The sequence below is a fragment of the Balaenoptera borealis genome (assembly GCF_965194805.1).
Source record: "Balaenoptera borealis genome assembly, chromosome: 4".
NCBI classification, from domain to species: Eukaryota; Metazoa; Chordata; class Mammalia; order Artiodactyla; family Balaenopteridae; genus Balaenoptera; species Balaenoptera borealis.
The window spans coordinates 11,845,312-11,866,768 of NC_138861.1; the positions used below are offsets into that span (position 1 = coordinate 11,845,312).

A 21,457-nucleotide genomic window follows, 5' to 3' on the forward strand; every position below is an offset into this window, starting at 1 on the left:
ACATCAGTGGGTGGAATCTTAGAGGCCACCTTAGAGTTCTGCCTAGTATCATAACAGATAAATATGTTATCAATAAAATATACATTATTAATAGACAATAGTAATAAAATGAGATACATATGTAATTAAAAACTACACAAACGTTGTATTTTCATTAAACTCCTAATATATATAGTATTATTATCTAGAAAATAATGTTTCCACTATATAGCCTTTCTAATTTCCTTTTCTCTTTATTTCACTTGATTCCTGTTTTTCCTGCTTCTAGAGAAGGGTTTTTAACAATGGCCTTCTATGTAGTCTGTTGCTCAGAAATTTCAATCTGTTTTATAATAAAGAATTTGCTTACCTTTCACGACATTTTCAAAGTCATATTTACATTTACAAATCTCCCAAATGAACAGAAGGAAAAAAATAATTATAGCCTATGAAATAATTCTCACATGCCTATCAAGCAAATAAGAAAATTATTTTTCTGTGTCACTGTTAATCTCATTCATCATTAAGTAATTGAAGACATAGAATTTTAACAAATTAAAATTTTAACAGTGTGCGGTTCAGTTACTCAGATGGTACTTCTAAGCCTTTTACAGTTTTGATAACAACCATATGTAAGACTGGAGAGAGTAAAAGAAACTGAGTATATACTGATTGACAGTCAGTTTCTTAGGCATTTTATGAAAGTGAGACATTTGAGGAATACTTTTTATATAACACAAATAATTATTTTTAACTCTCATAACTTTTTTTTAAAAATTATTATTTATTTATTTATTTATGGCTGTGTTGGGTCTTCGTTTCTGTGTGAGGGCTTTCCCTAGTTGCGGCAAGTGGGGGCCACTCTTCATCGCGGTGCGCGGGCCTCTCACTATTGCGGCCTCTCTTGTTGCAGAGCACAGGCTCCAGACGCGCAGGCTCAGTAGTTGTGGCTCACGGGCCTAGTCGCTCCATGGCTTGTGGGATCTTCCCAGACCAGGGCTCGAACCCGTGTCCCCTGCATTGGCAGGCAGATTCTCAACCACTGCGCCACCAGGGAAGCCCCTCTTGTAACTTTTTATCTTGAGAAAAAGACTTACAGAAGAATTGCAAAAAAGAGTGCTTGTGATCACATATGCCACCCAGATTTCCTTAATGTTAACATTTTATATACCATAGTAAAATGATCAAAATTAATACATTAATATTGATTCAATTTATTAATTGTACTGTAGACTCTATTTGGATTTCCTCTGCTTTTTTCACTGATGTCCTTTTTCTGTGATAAGATCTAAGCCACGGTCCCACACACATGTAGCTGTGTTATCTTCCCCAGTCTCCTACACGCTGTGCCAGTTCCAAAGTTTTTCCCTGCCTTCATGCTTTGGAGGACTGGTCATGTATTTTGTAGATCAGTCCTTAATTTGAAGTTGTCTGATGTGTTTTTTATCATTAGATTTAGGTTATTAATTTTCGGCAGGAGTACCACACAAGCAACATAATCTAATTTCAACCATGATGCTGATATGTCTCTTACAGATGATGTTAACATGTATCACTTGGCGAAGATGTTGCCCATCAGGTTTCTCCACGGTCAAGTTACTGTTGTGCCCTTTTTAAATATTATATATCCTGGGGGAGATATTTTTAAGACTATGCAAATATCCTGTTTCTCCTCAAACTTTTACCCACGGATGGATCTTACCTCCAACAGTTATTATTGTTTTATTGGTGAGTTTCTATTTCCTCCCTGGAAATTGGGAATATTGGAATTATGTTTTAAGGGAGAGCTGTCCCTCTTCCCCCATTTATACGTTTACACAATTATTTTTATTATTATGGCCTCATGGTTATTTATTTTTTTTAGATATAATCCAATACTGCTGTTATTTATTTTGTTCCTCAAATTATTCCGTCTTTGGCTATTGAGAGTTGTTTTAGGGAAGCTTCTGTATCTTTTTGACGTAATATCATCCTTTCTTGAGCACTTCTTTTTTCCTCTAGCACCACAAGATGCTATAGGCTCATCTTGTATTTTTCACTCCCTAGCCTAGAATCAACCACTTCTACAAGGAGCCCATTTCTTTAGTATGAAAATGGTTTTAGAAACCAAGATCTAGGTGCTAGGTGTACTTATTACTTTTTGTTTATCATTGCTTCTAGGTGCCTCTTTGGACAGAGCTGGAACATATATGATGATATTAACCCATTTACGCTCCTCATTCAGAGATAAATAACAGTTTAGTCCCTTGTTACCCAGAGTGTCTGTGGTCTGTGGGTCAACAGCGTTGGTATCACCTGAGAGTTTGTTAGAAACCCAGAATGCCCACCACACAACCTAATGCATCAGAATCTCCATTTAACAGGGTTGAAAAGCCCTGATTTAGACAAGAAGGTTTCTCTTATTCTCCTCAGTTAAAAATCATTTGAAGAGCTTGTTAAAACTTTTACCAAGCCCCTTCCCAGGAAATTCTTTTTCAATGGTTTTGATATTCATGTGTTTAACTAATACTTCAGGTGATTTTTATTGTCAAGTAAGTTTAGAAATCACTGATCTACAGGTTTATCCCTGGTAGATGCAAAAATGGGAATGTCTTTAATACTTGAAATGGTGCTATCCTCAACATCAACCAGGTTATTTATTTCCCTACTGATTCTTAACTTTACATTTGTAAAGCACTTCATATATTTCAAAGTGCTTTTGTATCAGTTAGTTTGAAAAATTATCTTTCCCAAATAACCATCATCACTCTAAGCCTTCCTTCATATCACCTCCAAAGTTATATTCCTAAAAGAAAGGTGAGACCATCTGACTTCTCTCTCCAGAAACTTCAAAAGTGTTTCATTAGCTCTGAAACCAATTGTCTGGTATATACGGCCTGCTGTGATTTCACGCCAATATTAACTTTCTAGCCATATCTCTCTATACGTATACACTCACCCTGTGATTTTATTCATTTTGTTCTCTCTGAATGGTATTCCTTCCTCACATTTTACCCCATTTGTTCTTAGAGCATTCCATTAAGGTCCAATACCTGCCTCAAATGCTATTGCTTCCAAGATAGAATCCTGAATTCCTGTAGTTATCTGTAATAACTGCATCTAGGTGTGTGCACTGCACTTAGCCATAATAGAGGTGTGTATGATCAATTTTCTTTATTTTGCCTTATATTTATACGTACGTTATGTTTTCTGACTCCACCCCTTACTAGATGAGGAGAACACAGAGGATAGAAATGAGGTCATAATGGGATCATGGTTCCTTCTCTAGGCATTAATAAAGGTTAAATTGTTTCACTCTTCTCTTTACTATAGTTGATAGTGATTGGTAAATATATACGTGTTATAAGTAAGCTGGGATAATTATGACATGTTGTCAAAAACAATCATATGCCAATTATATTTAAATAGTGATGTGAGATTTTCTAGTCTGTCAGATGATGACTATTCTAGCACTGCTATGTCCAAAATAAATAAATAAATAAATATTAAATAAGTGAATAAATGAATAATAAAATTAAAAAGAAAGAAAAGGGGAAAAACCAGTTTATATAGTTTTCCTTATGATGGAACGAGGAGAACTCTGGAAGAAGAAATAAAACATTCTATTTAAAGACATCATCCCAAACCTCAAATTGCAATGGGAACAGTTGACACAACTAATTTAGAAGGAAAACTGTAGAGCATTTTTTTCAGTATATGATATCCGATGCCTTTACAACATTTTTATATTACACATTAGGATACTTACTATATATCAGATGTCTCTATCTGTACTTACCTAACTAATGAATTAACTAGCTGTCTTAGAGAGGTTTTGTATAAGTGAACACTCAGAAAACATTTATAAATAAAAGTAGATGAGACTCCTGCATCTAGATAAATGCAAACTAATAGGATGTGTGCTTTAGTAACCACTGGCATACTAGAGACATTGGTCTTAAAATATTCAACTCATGTTTTAAATTATTTTATTTCTCACTTGAATCACATAGCATTCATATTGACTAGTGTGATTTTGATTGGAAGACATATTACCTAGAGAAGAAAAAGTCATATTTACTCATAAAGAATATCAATTTAAATATGTGATTTCAAGAAACAGTAATCACAAAAGATCCCAAGGAACCAGCTCTTCTCTCTGAGTCAAAATTCTGGTGTTTTTCTAATGTCATGCCTAATTTTCTCATCTTAAACATTTTCAAAGAACATTTGCAAAAAACCGTAAAGAACTAGTTTATAGCCATTCCTTACACATATCATACATGTATGGATAAATTAATAAATTTAATGTGATATAAATATTTTAAATATTTTGTTTTCTAGGACTGACAGTGTCCTATTGTCAGTGAGGCTATTGATCTACTTCAGTTTCTAGAACAGAAATTTTATGCTAGTTATTGTACCACTTAAATAATTTGCTTCCAAAAATGTGAAAATACCTAAAAGTCAAACAAATAATTACTCTAAACAATACAAAAATAAATTTTATCTGTCTGTATTATTGTGAACATGATAATTGTTGACCAAAAAAAAAAGGTTCCCACTTACAATATGCAGGCAAATCATATCAGTTGAACAAATAAAGCTAGGATGTATGGGACAGATGGCAAACTGAATCATATTTGAGTGAATTATGGTATAATAAAAAAAATCAAATCTCAAAACAATGTCATCAGTTAATATTTTTACTAAACAACAAAAAATCAGTTAATAATGACAATGTTATAGGAAAAATGAAGATACATCACCTTTGTTTAATGATTGGACTATTTTGGTGACTAATGTCATTAAGTCTCTCTCTTGTGATATGAGAGAGTTAAGATATAAATTCAGGAGATCTTTTTTAGTACATGAACCAGAGGTTGAAGGCACAGAGCTTTATCCCTCTGATGCCTTAACATCCCTGTAAGATCAGTGGGATTTATTCAAATCTCAGTTGGTTATGCAGAGAGAACAAAATGATCCCAGGAGTAGAAGATATTCATTCACCAATGCCTAGTCTGCCTAAAATGTAAGTTCAGTTCTTATACGATTGGCATAGTTCATTTGTGTGTGTGTCCATTTCTAAACAAAGCCTCACAGGGATATTTTTATAATACCATTTCATATGAAGAAAACTATTATTTCTTAACATAATTCCTTTTTTCTTTTCTTTTTTCTTTTATTTTCTCTTAGGTGATAATTAATAGATAGGCCAATAACAATCTATTCGATAAAAGTACAACTTTAAATTACTGAGGTCATTTATAAATAAAAGCTTTAAATCTTAAAACAACATTAAAACAGAAAATGAAATATCTTGACCCACGTGAAATTTTTGTTTCTCTCAAGGTAAAATTTTAGTTTATAGAGAAATTTTTAGAGGGGATATAGAAAAAAAGTGGAATATCAAATAGAATATTTTTTAAAAAGGATAGAAAGCATATCCTAAATTTCCCATTGATAATTTAGTAGGGCTAGGTAATCACAGAAAGCAGCCATCAATTTTTACCTTTTTGATGAACAAAATGAGAAGCTGAAGTAAAGTCAATTTATTGGAATTACCAGTGAAAAGAAACTTAGGGCATTATAACCTAAAATGTACAAGATTTAGAATGCATGCAACGCCATTTTAAAGCAGAGTAATTCCACATTAAAACAAAGGTCATATAATTTTCTAGTGCTGACCTCCAGCCACTTTATTTTGTCAGAAAACACGAGTCTTAGAATAACTTTATTTTTCCTTCTAAATGCAGGAGAAATTGGTAGACAGAATATATGGCTCCCTATTTAGTATGTTTTGAGAAACCTAAAGCCACAAAACATCTGTTTTGAGCAGAAAACATGCCCTAAATTTTTGTGTCAGAAGTCATTCCTTCTGGATAAGAAGTAATCTATTAAAATAAAAATGTTGTACCAGTCCCTTATCAACTTCCAGCATGCTAGCTGAATTAATTACCTAAAAGGGGTCAGGGTGGTGAGGGCCAGGGCACAGCATCAGTGTGTTTTGACAGGGAAGTCACAAAAAGTGATGGCCTCTGGCTTAGGAAGTGCACAATGAAATACAACGTCCCAATAATGAATTCTGAATATGCAGGGAGCAATAATACTCTAAAACAAACCTGGAGAAGATCATAGAAATGGACATGACAGGAATACACCGAAGGGTGTGAGAGCACTGGAAAAAAACTATATTACATTTTACACTTTAGTCTTGGGTCTGTCAAATGTAAAACATAAGGTGCTTTGATACAAGCACCAGAAACCGAATTTTGCTCACTTCATTAAAAAAAAACAAGCAAACAAAATTTATTTTAAGGATATGCACTAGCTTACAGAGACAAAGGGAAAGCCAAACACCAAACAGGCCTCAAGAAGAGCAGACACATGGTAATATCAGGGAGCTAAGATAGCTGGGTCAGTTATACAATTTGAAAGGCCCAGTGAAAAATAAAAAATGCAAGGCTCCTTGTTTAAAAATTGAGACTTTCAAGTTAGTAATAGCAGAACATTAAACCAAATGTAGGACCTTCTAAGAACCAGATCCTGTGTGACTGTAGAAGGTGCAAGCCTGTGCATTTGGCCCTGGGTTTCAGGAATTACTGGGTAATCTCTTCAAGGCTCCACCATTAGAATAAGTTAGCTACTGTAGTTTTCTGTCCCTGTGCTGTGTTGCTCAAGATTCATATTTCTGGAAACCACCAGAGTTTGTTTGTAGGCCAAATTATGTGACCACACAGAAGAAGAGATGAGGGGACCTTGTTTAGCAATCCCATCAAGATTGCATGTAATCATGGGGGAGAGGAGGGACTTTCTCAAAGGAAAATGAAGGCATTTTTAGCAAAGAAAGGGGAAGAATTTATTTATGTGCAAGAAAAAACAACATACGTTCACATAAGAAGAAAAAAGAGTCCATTCTAACACTACTATGACCAACTTCTAAGAAGTTGCCTCTAAGAATATTAATAGTTTATTTATAACAGTGCTCCAGTAATGCCTCCTTTGGATCATAGGCACTCGGCTTTAAATATCCCCAGATTGTTCACTTCAGTGATTCTAGGAAACTTTTTTAAAAAACAAAATTGTTTTCAGGTAAATTTCCCAATATAAATTATTAAAGTATAATATCCTAGTCTTCCATGAAACTATTGAAGAATAAGATAAAAAAATGCTTTAGATGAAAAAGAGATAAAAAAGATCATGGGAAGTACTCTGAAGTAATATTAGCTTATATTTTCCAATCAATATGTATTTATGACCTTTAGAGTCTGGCTTCGTGAGCTCATTGACTTCTTGCCAAGCAGCTGTCTCTGGAGGAAGCAGAAGGATTAGGGCGCAGACTCTGGAGCCAAAATTGTTGAATTTAAAGCCCAGTTTTGCTACTTGCATCTTGTTCAGTCTCTGCATCTTAGATTCCTCCTCTGTAGATTATTAATACCATAATTGGCTATTAAAATATCTTAAAAGGTGACAATTTAGAACACAATTAAGACTGCTCATTAAAGAAAACATTTTTTTTTTCAGGCATCGAAAAGTAGGTATAGGGACTTCCCTGGCAGTCCAGTGTTTAAGACTCCGCGCTCCCAAAGTAGGGGGCTTGGGTTCTATCCCTGGTCTGGGAACTAAGATCCTGCATGCCCCACGGCGTGGCCGAAAAAAAAGAAAAAAAAAAAAAGTAGATATAAAGCAACTTAATACAGTCATTTTGGGAAGGCTTGTTTTAGGAATGGAACTTCATTTCTTTCTGAGGAATTTTTTTTCCTGTTATACTTCCTTAAATGGGTAGTTGTCTCTGGAGAGGAAAGAGCAAAATGGAGATTTTCTTTTATCAGCTCTTCTTTGGTTGCGTAAAAAAAAAGGGCTGGGTATTTTCTTTTTCATCCTCATCTCTGTTTCGAAGACAATTGAACATTGATACCAATCTGTGTTTCTGCTGCTTGTGTAAAAGAGAAACCATCCTATGCCACCAGCACCCACTGTTATCTGGTTTTAAATGTCAAGTACACTTCAGCATAGGAAGAAAGAAACTGAGATAACATTCAAAGAGGAATATATTGGAGACAGAGTCCAACAATCTAAGTGTATCTTCCAGACAGGAGTTAGGAGAAGATTCATCAACAGAAACCTAAAACATTTTGCAGTTTCTGACTTATCTAACCTTCTGATTTATAGCCACATATCATGTTTATATTAGTGTTTTTCTGTGTTCGTGCTATACTGATGAATAACGGAAAGGTAATTCAGCTACTTTAAACTGAAGCGTTTAAATCAGTTCAGCCATTACACTCTGTCTTTATGTCAGTCCTTTCAAGGTCTAGCCTCAGATTCTCTTACTGGCCTCAAGGATTTTTTGTTTGCTCCTTGCAACAGATATTTATACCTTGACAGTTCTATGATGTATAATTATGTATAAATGGTGCTATATGCTTTTCATTTACACAAATAATCTGGCCTGCTATTTATACCAAGTACAGCGGTTCTCCATTTCAGAGAGAAAAAAAGATTGACACCTTTTGTCTTTCTTGTCTATTCATGGTTAAGTTTGCTATTGTTTACAAAAAAACTGCATTTTTAGAATCAGCGCCATTCGATGGTTCTACATGTTGATAGTGTACTTTTACTATCATAATGTTTATTATTATAATATTTAACATAGAAATTTGAATTAAATTTAGCACCTTTTTTGAGACAGTCTTTTAATAAGCCATCTAAACATCTTCCAGGAAAACTATTTACTATAAGATTTCACAAATCTTATTTCTTAGGACATTAATAGGTATTACGAGTGCTCAATAGATAATTATTGAAAGAATGGACAAATGAATGAATGTTTAAGGAATACAGTCGTAAAGTTAGCAGGATTCTTTACTAGGATTATTTAGCTATTATTATGCTGAATATAAGTTTTTTAAAAACATATTTGATCATTAATATTTTGCTAAAATAAAAAGCAATTATACTTTTTAGCCCCCAAATCTATACCTGTGTTTTATATCACATGCGGGCAATCTCATATAGGACTGCGTTTGCAGGGCAGCTGTGTTCTAATTACTGTGCACTGCAGCTGCAATTCAAACTGCCCATCAAAAGGCTGGACTGTGGCCTTGTATTCCACTAATCCAAACTGAAGGATAGCTCGAAGTTCTCTTAACTGAATTATAGTTCACAGTATGTTAATCACAGTATATAATATCATAATTGACTATTCAATATCTTAAAAGATGATATAATTTAGGATATAATTACAACTGGTAATTGGAGAAAACAATAGTTACTTATTGATATCCAGTTAATCTTCAGGTACTTTCTAATTTTTCTTAATCTTACTTTAGGCACAAAGTTGTAACTCTTCAATACTCATGATTCCAAAAGCCACTTAATTTCTAGAGTTAGGGCTTTGAGACAGCTTATTGGCTAGAACCTAATTATGTACTTTTCATTTAGTAGGAATAATCTTCAAAATAAGTGGGATACTACACATTGTCGTCTATATTATTAAAAACGAGGTTTTCCTCATTCAAACAATTGTACCTCCACTATAACTTTATATTACATAAAATAGTTCTCCCCAAGAACAAGAATCTTACTTCTGGGCTTCCCTGGTGGCGCAGTGGTTGAGAATCTGCCTGCCAATGCAGGGGACACGGGTTCAAGCCCTGGTCTGGGAAGATCCCACATGCCGCGGAGCAACTGGGCCCGTGAGCCACAACTACTGAGCCTGCGCGTCTGGAGCCTGTGCTTGGCAACAAGAGAGGCCGCGATAGTGAGAGGCCAGCGCACTGCGATGAAGAGTGGCCCCCACTTGCCGCAACTAGAGAAAGCCCTCGCACAGAAACGAAGACCCAACACAACCAAAAAGAGAAAGAAATAAATAAATCTACACCTTAAAAAAAAAAAAAAAAAATCTTACTTCTTAGGAGGACCTAAATTTAAACCCAGAAACTATGAAAATTCAGTTACACTTTCTTCTCGTGCAACTACAGTTGACCCTTGAACAACACGGGTCTGAACTGTGCTGGTCTGTTATACATGGATTTTTTTTCGATAAATATATAGTTGGCCCTGCATATCCGTGGGTTTCACATCTGCAGATTCAATCAACCCAGGATCACAAATAATACATGATCCAGTGTTGATTGAATCCTTGGATATGGAGCTCATGGAGTTGGAGGGCTGACTGTGGAATTTGAGCATACATGGATTTTGATATACGTCCTCGGTCCTGGAACCAATCTCCTGCAGATACTGAGGGACAATGGTACTTGATATCTATATTCATACTCCAAATGAGTTTCTATCGTTATTATTATTGTTATTTCTGTCAGTGTTGTTGTTTTAATTCTACTTGTTTTAGTTCTACTTCTTTCTGTATCTACCCATAACGTACTGACTACCTTAAATAGTTTTGCCTAGGTAAAGCTTTAAAGATAAATCTGAAAAGTGATCCATGGGAAATTGTAATATGTAAACCCGTTATTTAGGATTAATAAGGTAGAATTCTTAGCACACGTGTTTAGTGTATGTGAAATTGCCATATATTAATTTATTCAACAGTGACTTGGAAATATAAGGATCACCGAAGGAGAGTATCACCTTATTTAGGGTTACTGGACCAAAAGGAAGAGGCAATTAGTGCAGCCTGAGGTAGCTGGAAGGATTGGAGAGGATTTCCTGGGAGAGAGGGTGCACTAATCCAGGCTTAAAGGATAAGTATAAATGAGCCACATTATGTCAAAACTCACATATATCCTGGAGAAAATTATGGCCAGTGAGTGCGATAAGATATGTCTAACCTATTCTGCTATTATACTACGTGTTTTGTTTGTCTTACTAAGGCAGGTGGCACAGTGGGCTGGAGATACACCCCTGGAATTCATGTATTTAAAAGTAAGCCCAGGTGCTTTTTGTGTATGTATGAGTGAGTTTGGCAAGATATTTAGAAATTCTTGATTTGTGTAATACAGCAAATTTTACTTTTCTAGTTGAAATTGAATGTAGACCATCACAATGCCTTTTGTTACCTCAAGAATGGAATCTGGGAAATTTGGTTGATAAGTGTGATGTAGGTTTTACTAATCTTTCTCATAGTGATAAAGTTTTGTGGTTCTAAAGATTTACTCAAAGTCAAAATCTCCAATTCTTTTAGCTTTGAAAAGCATTGGAGTTTTACAGTTTCCTTGCCGCTGTGTATTATGCCAGTAATTTTAGGTATTGCCTTTATGTCAAGTTACAGCACAAGAATTGATTTTGTTTGGAAACACTACCTCCTATATTATACTTTCATGGCTAATACTTATTACACTTAGTTTGCCAGATCTTGAATATTTTAAAAAGGTGAAGGGCATGGAAAAGTCTTTTAAAACTATGTAATTGACTGTAGGTTGTATAACTTTTAACATATCTTCAGTGGTATGTATTATATCAGAATTTTTATTGTAATAGACCTTAGCTGCAATATTTGTAAAAAATTGCATTTTGTAAAGGTTACTTAGATACCTAGAGGCAAATTGAAGACATTCTATGGTTTTGTTTTGTTTTTTTAAGAATGTTCTGATGTAATACAAATTATTGTAAGCAAATATACAGTTACATATTTTTTATAAATTTTCTTATAAATTATATCTAAAAACCCATTGTGTGCTCTCCTTAAATGGTCATAAGAGGAGACTTTTACATACAAATTCTTAAAATGATGATATTAAGTTCTAAATATATTATGCAATAATGAAATAGGATGGGTTTTATAGTGATAGTTTGGTTCTGAAAGATTAATCAAATTCCCTACATGATATGGATGTGAAGCAAGAGCTTGGTACTTTTGTGACTTATTATCCTGATATTGAAGGGAAAAGGACAGGCAATAAGTAGCATTGGGAAAAAATTATTTTCAAAAACACAATTTACATCTCTAAAAATGACGATTCTCATTTTACTGATTCTATTACCCTACAAATAGGAAGCTCTTATAGTTGAAAAACATTCGTTTAAAAAAAAGAAAGAAATTTCATAGTAAGGCAAGTCATATTAGAGCTTGAATTTGTGACTTTAAAAAAAAAGATTATTTTTTCAAAGCAAATATAAAATAATAAATTGTGTATTTCTTTCATTAAAAAATCTTAATTATATGTAAATTATTTAAATTATAATATATAAAGTACACTAAATAGGTAACTATAAAATATGTATCTTATATAACTATAGAAGATGCCAAGTATCTAAAATATATTTATAGAATTCTGTCAACAATCAAGACATTAACTATAAAATAATATAGTAAAACCCTTTCCCATTTTTAGATGATTTTCATGTTTATAAATGCATTTGAAAGTAAATTTAGTAACAGTTTACTACAGTGGAATTGAACTATTTTTAAAAGCTCTTTGGTATCATAGTGAGATAATTATTTCTCGGAGATCAGATTTTGTTTTACTTTAATTTGTTTTCCTTGTATAGTTCAAAATTTTCCAAATAAAATCACTTCCATGGAGTGGTGGATGAGAGGGTGGGAAGATTTTCTGAGCCCCAGGATAGAGAAGTGTAAAATAAGGAAAATGTTGAAAATAGGAGTCTGCAAACATATCAGAGAACTGATGTTGTTTACATGATGAATTGCCTGGAAGACTAGAGATAAGGAACTTATGTTTTTTAAAAAATATTTGGTTGATATCTGTTAGACACAGGAAGACCAGCCAGTTTATGAGGTTTTCTAACTTGAGAATCACTTCTATAATATCAGGGGACAATAAATAAAAATTTGATCTCCATCTATATAAAATATTTTTGATAATTCTGTGCCCTCAACTTTCTGACAGCTTGAGTGCTCTGGCAAAGAAAAATGATTGCACTATTAATTCAATCATAGCAAATTAAAACTTACAATATCTACAATTAAATGAGTAATTGCTAAGTGAAAAATGTATACATGTGCACAAACAGATTTTGTTGTATATCTTTATATGTATGTGTGAACATGGGATTTTTTTAAACAATAATTTGAGTCGCTCTCTGCTGAACTTTATTGTACTACGTTCATCTCTATATTTATCAATTCTAATTATTTTTCTTACAGAAATGATCTTTAAACTGGATCTTAAATGACATGTGAAAACAAAAGTAGAGAAGGCAGGGAGAAACATGGATGACATTAATGGTATGGAGAAAAGTAGCTAAACAAAGGCAATCAACTCAGTCATTTCTTTTTATGATTAAACAACTACTTTCAAAGTTTGTATGAGCAGATTTACATTCATAGAATATCTACATTCTTGAAAATTTTGGAGAAGGAAATTCTAGCTGTTGTAGGGAATAAGAGTCCTTACTATTTAATCTTATTCCCTAAGAGCGTAACCTAATATTTTACTACTGTAGCTTCAGTGAAAATAACATAGATAAATACAAGTATATTTAAAATTTTAACCCTATTAAAAGATGATGCAGTATGAAGAAAAGAGCACTAGACTAGAAGTCAGGAGACTGGAATTCTACACCTTCTAGCTGTGTGACACTTAGAAAATTAATTTAGGTTTGAGCTTCTTATATATTAAATAGGAATGTTAAACTAGATCTATAATGCTTTTTGTAGCACTAAATTTGGTTATTCTTTTGATATGAGATGCAAAGGAGATTTCCTTGAAGAAGTGATGTATTTTAAGGCAAGATCTGGAAGGTGGGTAAGCAACACTTTTTCGTGCAGATAGAAGAACATATGTAAAGTTCCTGAGGCAGGTTGGAGCTTGGCACATTTCAGGGCCTGAATGAAGAACTGTGTTTGGAACTTAAAAAACAAGGAGGTAGTTGTTAGAAGATGAAGTGTGGTGAGGCAGACAGTTGCTAGATTATGGAGAACCTTGTTGGTTATGTTAAGATATTTGGATTTTATCTTACCTTTCCCCTTATCTTGCCTTTCTGATACCCATCACTTCAGCTACTAGTGAAATCCTCCTCATATGTGAATTCATATCTAAATGTAAAATATCAAACGTTCTTATAACCACTTATCCTCCTGTGGAAGGATGGATGCTGGTTTCATCCCTTCCAGAAATATAGCTAAATATCCAATTATAATACAATTTGAGATACAAGTATTTTCCTAAGATGACACTTTCAGTTAAACAACATATTTTGAAAGAAAACATAAGAAAAATACATAGTTTATTCATCAACCAAGTCTTTTTGTAGTTAGTTCCCTAAACATTTTTTTATTAGGTTCTGGGATGCCAGTTCATGAATATGGATTTATACCTTCATGCCTGTCTTAGAATTATTCAAAGCTAAGATTTAATTTACCATAAATAACCTGGGCCTTTTGGAAATGAGGTTTAAATAACAATAAGTTTCCCAAAGTATGGTTTTTAAAAACACAATATTATTTTCTTCAAATCTACTTAATGAAGCTTTGGAAGGCAGTTGTATACATATGCTTATTTATTATGCTGTACAAATGGAGATTACTTTTACTTTTCATTCCTTGGAAATCTAGTTCAGAAATCATAGGCACATTATAAAGTGTAAATCATTGCGATCCCTAATGACCGCAGATATTTGCTATCATGAAAGGTGTCAGTACACTAAATAAGGAGTAGCTCCTATGACAGGTAAGAGCATCAGTCTTTTGCAACTGACATTTTCTTGTATTTTGTTAGCAATTTGGGCCATTATGTTGAGAATTTTTCAAATGATTTGAAGAATACATATGGGTGGGAAGAAAATATCTCGGTATCCAAATGATAGTTCTAGTTATAACCAAATGATTAAAAAATAAGGAAAATACTTTTATTTTCTCTTCCTGGTAAGGAAAAATTCTTTAATCACTGTATAGTTTATGTCAAGATATATATTTTCCCATTAAACTTATCTGTCATACTAAAAATAGAATTGCAGCAGAACTTTTGAACTAGCTTGGTAGAAAATTTCTTTCACACAAAGGATCCCAGTGACAAAAGTACAGAGCCAATTCACCATAGTAGTTTGAGTCAAACGTTTTAAATACCAGTTGAAACTCTCCGGTTTCTCAAGTTGAAACTTTCAAGAATATATTTAATGTAACATTTATGAATTTTGCTGTTAATTTTACTCAAAAGCTTTATTATCTAAAACGTACAGACTAAGAAAGGCCCATAAGTCTCAATTTGACTTTATCTAAATGTTACTAAATTTTCAATTATAAAGACTTGGTTGGCATTTATAATCAACAAGGTAAGTAAAAATACTACTGAGCAATTCTAGCAAAGATTCATGGAGATGATACAGAGAGGGTGAAGTGTATATGAATGTGCTCAGTGGAGATTACATTGTCTTTGTTTTTTGTTTGCAGTAGTTATGGTGATTAATGAACCACTGTATCGGGCTTCAGTATCTTACCTTTTGTGTGTGTGTGTGAAGTGAACGGACTATCTGTTTTGATATAAAGCACGTTTCTTCAGTTTTCTGGGCAATAATAATTCAGAGTGTTGGCAGACAGAGAGCTATATATCCTGAAGTGCATGAATTGCATCATCTCGTGAGCCCTGCTAATGCAGGAACAGGAGAGCACCTGAACCTTGCTCTACCCTCCCGGCCTTATTATGGGTTGTCTGTGCCAGGGGAAACTATGACTTCATATTAGAGACTTTTCTCCTTTTCTTATCAATTACAGAGATGGATTTTTTTTTAGGTGTATTTGCCCAGAGACATATGGGTATTTTTGGCCCAATCATAGTCTATTGTTAAACACATTAGTATTCAAAATATTTAATAATTGTAATTCCCCAGGCACCAATCAATCAGAAATACAATGACCATAAATATAGACTAGGATACCTGTGCTGGCCTGTGCGGCTGAGTAGCAGACCTGATTAACAGCCCATTTTCCTAACTGACTCAACCTAATGAAGAATGGTTTTGATGATTGTGGTGTTGCAGCCCACTCTTTTGCATGGAGAAATAAATGGATTTGTTTTCCATATGGGAAAGAATATTAGCTGTTATTTTTTGGTATCAATTATTAAGCAGTTAATGTTCATGGTGAGCCTCTTGAGGTCAGTGACAGAATCCTATGAATCTCTGCAACATCAGCCCCTGTTGCTCTGCTGGACACAATGCGGATGTTTTCCATAACTGTGACATAACGCCATCATTCTCTTTCTTTTTTTTTTTTTTTTTTTAATTGATTGATTGATTGATTGCTATGTTGGGTCTTCGTTTCTGTGCGAGGGCTTTCTCCAGTTGTGGCAAGTGGGGCCACTCTTCATCGCGGTGTGCGGGCCTCTCACTATCGTGGCCTCTCTTGTTGCGGAGCACAGGCTCCAGACGCGCAGGCTCAGTAGTTGTGGCTCACGGGCCCAGTTGCTCCGCGGCATGTGGGATCCTCCCAGACCAGGGCTCGAACCCGTGTCCCCTGCATTAGCAGGCAGACTCTCAACCACTGCGCCACCAGGGAAGCCCCATTCTCTTTCTTGTTGGAATTAAGGATAGATCCACACTTTTGAAGTATAAAACGAATGGCTGATTTTATCTTCTAAGTACATTTTTGCATGTACTCCATTCGTAACTATCTGAAATAGCAGTGATCCTTAGATGTGTAAATGCTAAACTGTAATCCTTAGAATCTCAGTAATTTCCTGAAATTAGTTGCAGAGCTTCACACTGGTGTGGTTTCTGAAAGCTTTTTCAGTCTTTATTGATGTTTAGATACATAATTGGACAAATAGGTTCAAAGAAACAGCGATCTAATTAAAAGGAATTATAAAATTGTTAGTTTATTTTATTGTAAGAGTGCTGGGAAATTTGGAACCGTGGGTGGCAGCCCTGCATTACATAAAAATTCACCTTCCAGAAAAATGTCTGTGTACAAATGAGAGTTGTATGCATAGATTATTACAAAGAATTGTTTCATTCATTCACTTATTATTGTATTCATTTATTCAACTTCATTTATACAATTATTTACTGAGTCAGCCTAATAGGTGCCAGACACCAGGCAAGTTCACAACTTAAACCTGATAAATCTTTGAAAATTCTATTATAACTAAAATATTGTTACTTGTGCTGTGAAATTTAATTTTTATATTTTATTTTATTCTTATTGGTCTTAGACACTAAAATAAAATAAAAACCTTTAAGAATGATTGTATAGCTCACTACAAGTTATATATAATTAAAATGAATCAGTCATATCAGATAAAATATATTTTATTTTTTTAATTTTTTATTTTATATCGGAGTATAGTTGATTAACAATGTTGTGATAGTTTCAGGTGTACAGCAAAGTGATTCAGTTATACATATACATGTATCTATTCTTTTTCAAGTTCTTTTCCCATTTAGATTGCTACATAATATTGAGCAGAGTTCCCCCGTGCTGTACAGTAGGTTATTGTTGGTCATCTATTTTAAATATAGCAGTGTGTACATGTCAGTCCCAAACTCCCTAACTGTCCCTTCCCCCCTGGTAACCACAGGTTCTCTAAATCTGTGAATCTGTTTCTGTTTTGTAAATAAGTTCATTTGTATCATTTCTTTTTAGATTTTGCATATAAGCAATATCATACAATATTGGTCTTTCTCTGTCTGACTTACTTCACTCAGTATGACAATCTCTAGGTCCAACTATGTTGCTGCAAATGGCATTATTTCATTCTTTCTAATGGCTGGGTAATATTCCATTGTATATATGTACCACATCTTCTTTATCCATTCCTCTGTCGATGGACATTTAGGTTGCTTCCATGTCCTGGCTATTGTAAATAGTGCTGCAGTGAACATTGGGGTGCATGTGTCTTTTTGAATTATGGTTTTCTCTGGGTATATGCCCAGGAGTGGGATTGCAGGATCATATGGTAGCTCTATTTTTAGTTTTTTAAAGGAACCTCCGTACTGTTCTCCACAGTGGCTGTATCAATTTACATTCCCACCAACAGTGCAAGAGGGTTCCCTTCTCTCCACACCCTCTCCAGCATTTATTGTTTGTGGATTTTTTGATGACAGCCATTTGACTGGTGTGAGGTGATACCTCACTGTAGTTTTGATTTGCATTTCTCTAATAATTAGCGATGCTGACCATCTTTTCATGTGCCTCTTGGCCATCTGTATGTCTTCTTTGGAGAAATGTCTATTTAGGTCTTCTGCCCATTTTTTGACTGGGTTGTTTGTTTTGATGCTATTAAGCCACATGAAAAATATATTTTAAAAATGAAAATATAAATGATGCTTTGTGTAATTATAGGAATGTTTTATTTTTTTCAATTTTTGTTTTTGTTCATTTGCTTGTTTGTTTTTCACATGAGATGCAGGATCTTGTGACTAAGAGCTCGAGTGCACTGCCTGCGCTCAGATCTCAGCTCTGTTGCTTGTTTGCTGTGTTGCCATCAGCATGATGAATCTCTTTGAGATTCAAATCCCTCAACTGTGAAATGGGGATTATAATACCTCAAAGAGTTGTATGAGTATTAAGTGGTTTAGCATATATGAAGTCCTTACAGGACTACAGGAGATACATTAATTATTATTGTATATATATGCATGTTAAGTGGCTAGTAGGAAAAAAAAAATCTTATCCTGCTTATGTACTTAGGTTGGTTCATCTCAGGTCAACTTCTTAATAGCTATTCAAATTTGAGAAGAATTACTTATCTGGGCCTATTTTCTCATATGTAAAATGAAGATACTCATTATAGCTACCTCTTGGTTTTGTTCAAGGTTTGGATAAATTAACACACAGGAAGTGGTTAGCACAGTACTTGGCCAACAGTCAATCCTCAAAAAATGTTAGCTATGACTATTTATTTATTATTTCACTGTAAATGTAAAGTGGGGATAGTAATTAATATGATCACTTCAAATAACAATTGTGATCATGAATATACATATACCCATGAAGACAAGTAAACAATTGTGTGATCCAAAAATGTGTTTCTTTGCTAATTATCCGATACTTTATAAATTGTTATACTATTTGTGAATAATCAGATTTGGATAAAATTAACCAAGGACATATTTTTTTTATTTGCGTCTTTGCCTGACCTTGGTGGCAGGCTCCAAGGCAACACTGTTTTTTCTCAATTTAGGTTGCCAAGTGACCTTGTCATATACTTCAGTAAATAATATACATAAAAGCTATTGAAATTGAGCATAAGTTTCATAAATATCCTGAGCTATGTTATAGTATTGCCATTATTGTATAGGCCCATTAGTTTTAATGAATGGAAACAAACTTATAAAAACTCATTAAAAATGACTATTTTCGTAGGCTGCTCTTTTCATACTATTTTTATATCTACCTCATAGGCACATTTGGAAAATTGTTAATCTTAATATCTTTTCTTTATATATACCTTCAATATAAGCGTGTTAAGTTATTTTCAAAATGCAGTATTTAAAAATAATCGTTTATATCAAGTAGAATAAAATAAGTATTATTTTTCCACATATTACTATGCTAAAAATTTAATGATTATTTGATAAGCATGCTAATTACATATGAAGTTATGCATCTCTCAGTTATTTTACTATTTTCACATAAAATCCTATTCATACTAGTCTTTCTTAATCCACAAAATGGTTGAATCCACAATTGATTGATTTAGTAATTTAAAAGAATAATTACTAAAATTATTTTATCCCAAGTTTTGGTTTCTTAATCTTTTCTTTCCAGTTAATTTTTAAGCATATTTTCAGAAAATCTCTATATGAAATTTCTCTTTCAGTGATTACTTTTGACTTTCAACATTTTTAAAAGAGTTAAATAAGTGTAAACCCATTGTTATCATGTATAAATTAAATTCCAGTTGGGGAAAAAAATCACATTCTAAAATAGTGATTGTCATTGAACCTTATTACCGCTACATATAAAATTGACAAATCATTTCATAATTTTGACAGAAAGTTTCAGAATTTCCAAAGACTAATGTGAAGAAATAATGAGAGTCACAAGGAAGTTTTTTCTAGCTCACTACTGACATTGATCAACAGCTTGGAAAATACTGCTCTGAATATGCTACCTAGTAATTTTTGTTCATTTTTTTCTTGTTAGGAACCTTTCCCTGAAATTAACAAAAGAGATTGATCCGGAAGCCAGGTGTCCCCATATCAAGGGAGCGCCCAGCAGTCCATCTGCAGATTGGCCCCTGCCAGGTGTGGAAGAAAATGGAGGCATCGATTCTATGCCATTCAGACTGATGCTACAGGACTGCACAGCCGTCAAGACATTATTATTAAAGATGAAAAGAGTTCTACAAGAGGTAATGGTTTGCTCTAAGATTAATGTTTTCAGTGCTGGTAGATAGTGAAGTCTGTAGACCTGGTTAGTCCCTGCTTTTATCAATAGTTAACTGCATAACACTGGGCAGAGGTCAGGTATCCTCTTGGAACTTAGCCTTTCTCATATGTCAAATGAAGGGTTTGTAGTTCTGGTTTATAAGGTACTCTTCAACTAAAAAATTCTAAGCTTCTGTGAAGGGATTAAAAAAGAATAAATTGATACCTAGTCTGGGAAAAGTCAGATAAAGAGAAATGGGCATCAGCTGTTAGGTTTTTAAAAGGCTATTGAGAGACCTATTAACTGGACTTAATTTTAATGATATTGAGACTTTATATGATACCATAAAAGTAGTTTATTTAGTCATTTTTGTTCCAATAACAATTAATCTAGTAAAATTTCATCTGAATGTTTGATTGATTTTGCCCATTGACTCCAGGTGCCCTCTTTCAGTCTATGCTCAGTTAGATGATGAGCTAGTCAGGAAAATACGCAGTGGAGTCTTTCATCTTTATGGTCAAGAATCAGCCATTCTTTAGGATTCAAGTATGTTATGGTTTTATTTTTATAATTGCAACAGTTATTTTCTTTGGAGGATTTCTGTAAAAAGTGTAAACATTATTATATCAAAGATGTAAAATGAGGGGACCAAAATTTTAAATGACTTTCCTCTAGTGGGTGTGAATTCAGAACAACAGCCTGAGATTTCTGACTCTCAATTCAGTGACATTTTATCATGTTCTATTATCATTTAACTGATTTCTCATTATTGAAAAGGGATGTTAATGAATAGTGTGAGAACAGAAAAATGTAACTATTTAGTATGAGTAGTATTATGACTCACTTACAATGTTGACCGCTGATATTTCCTTTTCTAACACTGATAATAACAACACTAGTGGCTACCACTAGAGGCCAGAATTGAAGCAGGGAGAGAGAAGGGAATTTAAGAGAAGTGATTGTCATAGACTATTAGGGACATCCAGTCATGTATTCCTGTCAGCTATTAAAGTAATAACTGGAAGAGATCTCTGCATCCCATACCAGTTTATATCTCTGGGGTGGTCTTTGTGTCTAGAATCTATGCAGTGGTGTGTAGGAGTGGTGTGCTTATACTTACTTCATCATTGTTAGAATTTCAGGAATTTTATGAGCTGACAGTTAAGCACAGGCATTAAAAAAAATTAAATTATATACACTTATAATGAAACAAATTATATTTTTAAAAGGGTAATCAGTACTCAAATCTCTACATTTCCTACTAAC

The 21,457-nt window shown here is 33.8% G+C and overlaps 1 protein-coding gene across 10 annotated transcripts in view; it reads left to right on the forward strand.

Annotated features, from left to right (window-relative positions):
* CCSER1 (coiled-coil serine rich protein 1) overlaps window positions 1-21,457 on the forward strand; it is a 1,297,084-nt gene that overhangs the window by 443,416 nt on the left and 832,211 nt on the right. For all 10 annotated transcript variants that reach the window (XM_082391649.1, XM_082391651.1, XM_082391652.1 and 7 more), the window contains exon 6: window positions 19,967-20,174. In XM_082391649.1, the coding sequence (XP_082247775.1) occupies window positions 19,967-20,174 (208 nt within the window). The remainder of the gene's footprint in view (window positions 1-19,966; window positions 20,175-21,457) is intronic.